The following is a 9885-nucleotide window of genomic DNA, read 5'->3' as shown; positions in this document are numbered from 1 at the left end:
TTCGGGAATGAGCCAATTAAGTGCCAGGGTATCATTCCATTTCAAAGAGCTGAAGGACTCGAGGAAACACAATCTGCTTTCTGCACAATGTGAGATGAACATACTTGTGGTTTCATTAGAAACCAAGCCGCAGAGTTTGGATACAGACCTCAACTTTTTCAAAGTTCAGCTGTGGCTCTCGGTTTTGGCAGCTGCATTTCCCTGCAGCGCTCTTTTTGTAACGGCCCTCCGTAAAGACAACAATCACCCATAGAAAGCATCTCCACTTGCTTGGAAGATCACCTTGGGTTTAACTACTATTTTTCTCTTTGCGATTGAATAAACCCCCAGTGACTGAAGAGGAAAAGCTCTGAAAATGTCTCCTGAAAGCCAGAGTCACCTCAGGTCCTCCCCGCTGCAGCCGCCCTCAGCATCCCCAGGCACAAACACGTGTTCCCCTCCTCCCCACCCCCGGTCACCAAATAAACCTGCCAGAGCCACAGAGACACTCGGTCACATCTAGCTTTATTTTAATCCCGTCAGAAAAGTCCAAGAATTACACCAAAAAATACTTCAGTCTCTGCTACCTACTGACAAAAAATACACCACAAAATTATAAACTGTCCAGTGGTTTGCTGGAGTTTTGATTGTTGGTGGACGGGGCGGTTTGTACATTTTGAGTGAGAAATGAATTTACAGGTGGAAGGGGAAGGAAGGATAGGAAATCAGACAATGGCATTTGGCACTACATTTTTAGCTACGCTATACAGTTATTTATCATGACGCCTGTTAGGACTGAGGAGTTCTGCCCTCATTTACACCCTCTAGTGTCTATGTATGTGAAATGGAGGACAAAACTGCCCAATGTGGGGGAAGAAGGGGCCAGTTCCTAATTTCCATCCCAGTCTAGCCACAAATCTGAAAAAGCAGCTGTAGTCAAAGGTGAACCTTGCCCTCTCTGTGTGCTCTGCTCCTGCTGCTCCGTCTCACCCGGCCTGTGCTGCCCAGGAGCGGAAAAAAAGAAGATAATCTTTTTTTTTTTTTTTTTTTTTTTTTTCCCAAATCCCACCAGTCTGTACTAATTGCACATGCCATTTGTGGGGAGAGGATGTTTTACGTCGGCCAGGACTGGATTAAGTTTGGGGTCTGGTCTGTGTTTGCAAGCGGAGATTTGATGGGACCCTTGTACTCTGAGTGCACGCTATGGCCATCCCTCTCTAATTACCTACAAGGACATTAAATACTGAAGTATCTGAAGCTGAAGGAGGGAAGCAGGAGCATCCCATTTCATAGGTGAGGGAAAATTAGGGGCTGAAAAGTCAGCAGCTTAATACTGTTCTATACTATAAGCACTCTTGAGAGGCTCCTCAATTTGTAATGGCATTTCTTTGTCTCATGGTGACCCTCCGGAGGGAGCTCCCAAGGGATGAAGCCTCATGTAACTTGCCAAAGGTCACGCAGGAAATCTTTGCCAGAAGCAGAAATACAGCCCTGATCTCCTGACTCCTAGCCCTGTGCTCAAAATTATATTCTTGATTTCACTACGGCAGCCTCCGTCTGCTTCCATCCTGCTCCGTATCCAAATGCCAACCGGGATTTCAGCCTCAGAGCCCAGCCAAGATCACCAGCACAGTGGTGGCTCATTACAAACGCCTCGATCTTTCCGGATTGACTCAGACCACTGTGCAGGGCTGTGTGTGCATGTGTCTTTGCACACGTGTATGTTTGAGGGAGGAGGGGATGCTCACATTCCTCTGTCAGCAGATGAACACTGATGCTAGATTCAATTCGACAGCAATATATCCCCCCTTTGGCAAGCAAAACATCACATCGTCTTCATAACAGGTTCTCTCTACCCTCTCTCTCAAAAGGATTTCAGCTCTTCCTTCACTGCGTGTTAAGCCGTGTTACAGCTTTCCAGCAAGGATAATACTTTGCGGGATTCTCTTTGCTGCTTTTATCCTCTCTGGCTGTTTATCTAATTTGCTTTTTTTGTTTTTTAGTTTCTTTTTCTAACAAATAGTTAAGCAATGATTTAAAAATATTTTTACATCGTAAGGTACAGTCAACATCAAACATGCCTTTGTACAAGAGCTCAACTCGGTTACAAATCAACAAGAACAATGCACGAAAAGAAATATCCATTAAGATGACTCCTGCACTTGGTTTTTATTTATTCCTGCTGTGCTGTTAGCACAGCACCCTCAGCTAGAACAATGCAGTATAGACATGGTATTGTCCCCCCACCCTCCCGCTTTGCCCTTCACCACTTGTTAGCTTTAATGACCTTCTGTCTTGGCAGCCTTGGCTTCGTGGTTTACTGATCCTGAAGACAGCCAGGGCGATACGGCGCGGGAGCTGGTCTGCTTGGCCATGCTGTAGTGGCTGATGACGGTGTAGAACCTGCCCCGGGAGTTGGAATCCTGTGCGGAGTAGTACGCGTCCAGCGAGGCCGGGATGCACCGCTTGTGCTGGAAACAGGGAAAAAGCAAGAGAGGTAAAACGTGGTCCCATCAGCCTCAGGCTCTCGCTTTAAAAATCTCAGGGTTAGCTGTTCACATGGATGACGTTTGACGCGGACTCGCTGCAGCGACAGCGTCTGCTGTGCAGCCCTGACTGCCTGGCAGCGCCGTGGGGACGCACCAAGTTTAGAGTCGGGCAGCAGCCCTCAAACCTGTTGCTATTGGCAACCCTGATGGCAGCTGATTTCATCCGTGGATGGGAAGCGGGGACTGTAAAATGAAGTTCTGACCGGTTCGGTACGTTACTGGCACGCACAGAGACCGAGGCCCCTTGCTGCAGTCCGAGCAGGGGCGGCTGAGCTGCAGCTTCCACGTGCTGGACTGGAAGCTCTGCAGAGCAAAGTCCAGAATTAATCCTCAGAGAGAGGACAGGCAGAGGCAGAGCAAGGGCTGACGTGCTGCTCTGTTAGGGTGCTTTGTCTCTGAGCTGCAGGATGACCACCTTGTCAGAGCTTCTCGGCTGTGCAGACGCTGCCCACGCCGCGCTGGCGCAGACACTTGTGTGCCAAGAACTGCACAGATAAACCAATTCGCTTTGCAGCAGCTGTCAAAGTGCAATCAAACAGCAACAAGTGTCGGACCAGTTGGGATTCACCCAAGTTGAAGCAGTACCAAGGACAAAAAGGGCCCCAGGTACAATTATTATTAAATTATGAGATAACCCAACTCCCAGTTCAATGTGACTAGCTGAAATCTGAGCCCAAAACCTTTAATCTGTTTCAGAAGTTCAGGTCTGGATCTGATTCTGAAATTCATTACTCCATTCTTACTTCATTTTTATATACCCTAAGAGAATAATTCACAATGACCAATACACCAACATGCCTACCCTATTTTCCAGCCCACAGACTATTCCCAGAGTGGTCAAGATTCCTGTGAATTTATGAGTTTATTCGCAGTACGAAGTCAGTGAACTATTTTGCAATTTTTTTTTTCTTTTAATCTGAACAGACCAGGTAGATAGTTCTCTGTGAATATTCAATATAAAACCACTGGGCAGCAGGGTTTGACTAACTAAGTTACATGGTTTTGTTCTTGATAGAGGCTCAAAAACACCTAAAAATTAACTACATGCGCAGATCCAGATTTCTTTCACAAAAAAGGACACAGGCCAGCACTCTGGGAGTTTGCTTTGCATTAAAAGGTATGCCAATAAACCCCAGTCACTTGACCGTTTGGGAAGCAAACACGGGATTCCAGCTGCAATAAATCCATTCACAAATATGAGGGATTGTTCCTGAACATCTGTCTGTAGTGTTCACCAAATGCTAATCCCAACAATTACAGTGTAACAGTAGCTGATGGAGGCAGATGGAAGTCCACATTTCCCATAACGCTTTTCCCATTTCAACACATTCTTGCCAAATGTTCCATTTGGCCTGGTCAAAAAAGCAGACTAGACTCTAACCGTGTAGTCAATTAGAGTCTATCATTATCTCAGGCAATTCATCCATCTGAAGTTTCTTACCTTATAAACAAATCCATCTGGGCAACTGTGGTCATAAGTAAAGGCTTTGTATACCACAAGAAACACTATGCAGGCAAGGAATGCAAGAGCCAGACTTATGAGAATAGTGACCTAAAAAAGAGGGATAGTATTACTCTACACATGTTAAAATGGCATACGAGCAACCTCATAATTAAATGACTTATAGTAACAGCCATCCTAACAGCCTGCAGTCTTCACTCCACTGTGCAGTACTTAACTAAGCATGGTAATTGAGTGAAAGCTACATCCAATAGCCCTGAATTCGCACATCATTTCCATCCCCCACAGATCTTCAGGAGTGCACATTCCTCTGTTTAATCCCTTGCAAATGTATGGGTTTTGCTGAGGCATTTGGTGCTCTCGGTGGCTTTGTGTTCCCATGCTCGGCATCATCTGCTGGCCCAGCAGGACCTGTCAGCAGCCAGACTCCACATTCGGGCTCTAATCCGTCCAGATAAGCTGCCTTATAACCATGGCAAGATCCTGCTTTTCTGATAGCAGAGGCAGGTGGGCAGGTAGGATAAATGAAGCCTTTGTAGGACACATCCCTTTGTGCCTTCTAGGCAATGCGACAAGGATAAGTTGTGCCTTGAGTACCCTGCAGAAGGGAGGCTGGGAGAAAGGGAATCCTCCTTTATTTATCAATGCTGTAAAAGGAGAATGCCCTGAGCACCAACAAATCCCAGCCTGTAAATCCCACAGCATGTCCAAGAGCAGATGCTGGTGTTGGAGGTACCAGACACGACACCCTCTTTGCGTCAAATATTCCCCCTCTCCTCATCCCCAAGCAGGTTGCTTTGCTGCACCATTCTGTTTCATCGCGGTAGCTCCCTTCTCTCCAGCCCTTCCAGGTCCCTCTGGAACAGTTCGTCCAAGAGCGAGTTTCCTGGCCCCATTCAGATGTCTGGACTTGATTTTAGCTGAGCTGTGTCCTCCCTAAGGACCGAGCAGGGGTCTCAAATGCACTCTCATACTCCTCTCCCCCAAAGCTTTCTTGGTCCCAGCCGGTCATTCCGCAAATGCAGCATAAATGGCTCTGGACTTCTACTGCCTAAACACAGCAACCCCTCCTGTCAACGCTGTCTTACGCTGATCTAGATTGGCATGCAAAAAAACCCAAAAAAATCATAATCCCTGGGGCTCCAGTGTTACCACGCAAATCAGAGCTCCTAATCAAATGAACTCACTCGCAGAGACGGCGGGGGTGGGAACAGCAGCAGGGAAGCATTCGGAGCTGCTGCACGGCCAGCAGCGCGGGGAGGGAGCTGCGGCTGGCCCCGGCTTGCCCCGGCTCCCTGGGACGGAGCGCCAGCAGCGCACGTTGTGCAGGATGGTTTTCTGCACGGGGAAGGGGCTGCAACGCTCCCGTGCTCCGTCAGCCTGAGAGCTCACGCTGAGGAGTTCTTACAGCAAAATATTGAGGTCAGGCATGGGTTGACAGGAGGGATAGTGAGCAACCAGGCTTCTTCCTACCCACAACCTCAGTCTGTTTGCTTCTGAGTCCAACTTTCCCATCGTGGCACCAGAAACCGAGCCCATGACAGCAAGTTTTCTGTGGTCACAGCAAAAGCCGTCCTCTGAGAGAACCACAACGGTAGGACATGGCAGGGACTGCACGCATCCCACCACCCTACCATGCACATGCTCATCCTTAAAAACATGCCCCCACCCAAATATCAGGGCTGCACCTACCAGTACTAGAGGCAATCATCATCATTTACTGCCCTAGCCAGGACATTTTTGAGCTCTATCTAGTCATTTAGGGTTCATCCACTCTTTTGTTGTTGCAGTTATGTCACAATCCTTTTAATTTTCTTGTATGGGTGTTCAAAGAAATTGAATAGTAGGTACAGGTGGAATTTGTTCCTCAGCTAATATACAGGAGATTGGTGATGGTAGAAAGTGGGGAAATACAGAGATAATTCCTACAGTATAGTGGACAGGCTTGTCAAGAACAGCAGATAATAAAAGGTAAGCTGGCCACAGAATTCATCAATATAATATTATTAATATAAAAGTAACTATGTAATATTAGTAATATTATATCAACAAAGACATACTAATTGCTTAATATTGTTTCACACTGAATTTTGCTCTAATTCTCTCCTTCGGCCATCATAGCAGCTGTAATTCTGACAACCTCTATGATATGCAACGCCTGTGCAGACTCCAAGGGGCCACGGTAGCTGCTTGCAGTGCAGGAAAAGACTTCTCACCCTCATCAATCCTGCAGAAAGATGCACTGCCTGGTGAGATGTGTTCCTATTATACATCTCGCACAGCGTACTGGGACCGTTACTCAGAGAAGCTAAAGCAGACCTGGCAACGCCACCTGCAATGCTGGAAGATCCAGAGCTACAATTTTGGAGGCTGTTTTAAGACAAAAAGAGCGAAGGTAAACCCGCATGTATGGTGTTAAATCTGACCCAACAAATCCAGTTCAAAAGTCAGGAAAGAGAGAGGTGTGGAGACTGTTATCTAGTAGGAGAGTTCATAAGTTCATTTTTAAGTCAGAATATTTTAGAATAAAGTATTAAAAGGTAAGAAAATTGGGGCTAACAGGCTTTTCTGGTGATGAACAGTTCACCGAAGCCCCAACCCGCCTTTTAGAATAACTGCCTGTATTAACCTCCTCCTTGGGGCCTCATTTCCTGCAAAATGGGTCAGTTAAGAAAAAGGCAGCTGCAGAGGGAGAAGCACTTACTGCTGGACCTCATCAGAGAACATGTGTAAGAGTCCTGGTGTGCTGAAAAGGTAGCTGGTAGAAAAGGAGTGCAGTTGTATGAATTGCACTAGTCTGACCAAGAAAATATGGGCTCCACCTCCTTTCCATCAAAGCACACTTGCCTGCAAGTTTGAATGGAAATATTTCAGACCAGCTTTGTGGTAGCCCATGGGTTCCCAACCTTGTCCCTTTTCGTAGTGCTGAGGAGGAAGAAGTTTCAGTTGGATTTAATGGAGATGGAAATGTAACTTGCCATGATTTCTGCCTCAAAGAGAAGTCATACTACACTTGAAAATAAATGTTAAAATGTCACTTTGAAATAGTATAGTCAAAAGGTGAGACTTCCCAGACTAATCATGCTAAGACTCTCTACTTTTTCTAATGGACCTGGGAAAAAGTCCCCTCTCCAACAAGACCCATCACAACCCAGCGTGGAAGTGCATTTCCCCATGTAGAGTGAGTGTCCATCAACTCTTCCCCAATTAAAAGAGGAGCACATTAGGCCTGGTACTTCTGCCAATGACAAGTTATGCAGTAATACAAAGATGACCAAGACACGAGTCCCCTTCGAGGTCAGTTTGATGGCACTAAAGCAAGATGTACATCTTGCTCTACCAGAGCCAATGCTTAGAAAGCAACTCTGGCTAGAAATTCAGAAACTAGGAAATGCTCGGCTCTCCAGTTTGGCTGCTCTGTCCTAAATACAATGCACAGTGTAAAAAAGAAATCTTGCTTGGGTTAACCTGAAAGAACAAACTCGTGCTGAGGGTAAAGGAAGAGAAAAAGGGCAACGAAATTACACCAAATGCTACCAGGGAATGCATGGAGTGTAACTCGGTGAGAAAGTACCTCCTGTTCCTGAGCAACGAGAAGCTGCTCATCCTCTAGCTTTCTTTAGTAAATACAACCTTCCTAAAATTCTTCCTTTAGCTTTCAGAAAAAGAAGCAACAAAGTCTGGAGCGAGAATGAACGTCGCTTCTTTTGTTAAATCCCATGCACACGCATAGCCTATGGAAATGACCACTAGTAATGCAATTTGACTGGCTCCTTTCCTCTTGTCTGCCCACTGAGCCCCTAAAAATCATAAATTCCCCTCTGCTCTGTCACTGTGCTCTGGCAAAGTGCTGACACCCAATTCATCACCCCCAGGATCAGGTCCCTCCCTCTGGGCTGTAATGGAGCCCGTTCTCACCTCCCTCCTGCTGCTTCACGCACTTGCAAAATTACAGCGTGACACAACATTACACACGATGACACGTCGTGTAAAATTGCTCTGGGATGAAATGTCATGTAAAATATTAAAACCCAGAGGAAAGGGAAGAAAAATCCACGCCCCCCCGCCCCCAGATATTTTGCCATGCCAGAGCTAAGATCCACCTCTCAAGCCATTCCAGAACATACAAAGCTTCATGAACATTCAAACACCAAAGAATCACAGAGCTGCAATACCTAATAAACATCCACTCTTTTTTATGATTAACATGAACCCTGGCAGACTCTAAGCAATATAAACACTCACGGAGGGGAAATAAAATTTAGTGCGCAGATAAAACCTAGAAGTGCCGCAGGCACGAATCTGTCACGTGTACCTGCTCGGGTGGGTAGCAGAGGGTAGCAGATTTGCCTGCCCCTTCCCCAAAGTCTTATATGACTCTCAAAGGTTCCCTTAGGGGAGGAGTGTCTGCTGGAATGGAGAAGAGAGAACATCATTATCAGACAAAAAACCTCCCCATCCTCTACAAAACATGGGAAGAGGCTCTTAACACCTGTGAAAGACAATGTCAATCTCCCATCCACAACAGCGCACCTGGCTTGGTTCCTCCCTGCCTTTCCCACAGGTGAAGTAAATGTTGCATTTTCACAACACCATGGGCCAAAAAAAAAAGATAAATTCTCATCAGGCGACAGGACGTTAAGTCGCCACTAGGTTTTGCTCCAGCGAGATTGTATCTAATTGCAATGGTGCTCCAGTTAACCTGGTTCTCACGCTGTCCATCGAAATATCCTTCCTACTCTCTTTGATTTCAACAGCTGCCCATGTTTTTTTTTTTCATCAAAAATTCACTTTTTCCCTCTCTAGCTACAGTGAAAAACCCTTATTTAAAAGCAAACCAGAGAACAATGCCACATCCGAACAGCAGGGCATTCTTTTAATAGCCACTTTCGTTGCAAGGTTTCTACATTTTTATTCCTTATTGCAAAAGATTTTGGATTTACGCCCTTAGTTTTCAGAGAGGGTGTGCACCCTTCACTCCCTATGGCAGTCAACAAAGGCTAAGAGCTGCTGGCTCCTCCAAAAATCGAGCCTTAGGGGCTCCCTTAGATTTTTGGGAACACTATTGCACAGAGCAGATGTTCCCAAGGAAGGATTTTCAGACAGGGCAGGTGGGGAAGGGTCTGTCAGCAGATGGCAGGTCCCTCAAATTTATGCACCGTTTGAACTGAGTTGACAAATATATTTTTTTTCCCAGTGGGGACTGGATGCAGACAGCTCTCCATTAGTATTCGGCACCCAACCTGTGCTGGTGAGCTGCCGGGGGGGTGGTTTTGTTCCCACTTAAGCCACGTATTACTTGCATTAGCAGCCGGAGGAACATAACTTATAATCATGGCCCCGGTGTCAGGGCTTGTTGTTCCACCTTTACGTTTTGTTCACAGGCTCCCTCGATGGCGTCACACACTGTGGAGACTCAGCATAAAAAGGGTAAAAAAAAAAAAATTGGATAGGGAGAGGAAATAACATGGGCGTTCAAATGCAAACCACCTCACAGTGAAACACAGAAGACATCCTACAAAACTGTGCAGCAACACCTTTGGAAGAAGAGCTGTTTCTTCTAACCCAAACCACAGTTATTCCATTAAATTAATCACAATTAATCTAACAAATTTACTCTGTACAACATGGGTGGCAGAAGGAGCTCGGTAAGATTCCAAAAAGATTAGACATTTGTATGGAGAGCCTCCACATGGCTTGAAGTAGGGCTTAATAAAACAAAAGGTAAAGCCCCCTCTTCCCCCACTGAGTTCTTGTATTTGATGGCATGAACCAGTCATTCAGATCCAGATCCGCAAGGGCAGTCAGGTGTCTAAACCTCCTTTAGTTTCCTACAGGACACTAAAATCATTAGGCAACTTTTGTAGGCTCAGGTGTGTTGAGAGGGGTAAGAAA

At 46.0% G+C, this 9885-nt stretch overlaps 1 protein-coding gene across 1 annotated transcript in view; it reads right to left on the bottom strand.

Annotated features, from left to right (window-relative positions):
• Positions 1 to 493: 493 nt before the first annotated feature.
• Positions 494 to 9885, bottom strand: part of NSG2 (neuronal vesicle trafficking associated 2) — a 35222-nt gene continuing 25830 nt past the window's right edge. Inside the window, exons 4-5 of the mRNA XM_065644110.1 lie at positions 3970 to 4080; positions 494 to 2450 (exon numbers count right to left, since the gene is read on the bottom strand). Of these exons, the coding sequence (XP_065500182.1) occupies positions 2259 to 2450; positions 3970 to 4080 (303 nt within the window). The 3' untranslated portion in view covers positions 494 to 2258. The remainder of the gene's footprint in view (positions 2451 to 3969; positions 4081 to 9885) is intronic.

This window comes from Caloenas nicobarica, chromosome 13, assembly GCF_036013445.1.
Source record: "Caloenas nicobarica isolate bCalNic1 chromosome 13, bCalNic1.hap1, whole genome shotgun sequence".
Lineage (NCBI taxonomy): Eukaryota > Metazoa > Chordata > Aves > Columbiformes > Columbidae > Caloenas > Caloenas nicobarica.
Note: the sequence above shows the minus strand (reverse complement) of the source record. Positions and strands in the feature narration are given on the sequence as shown.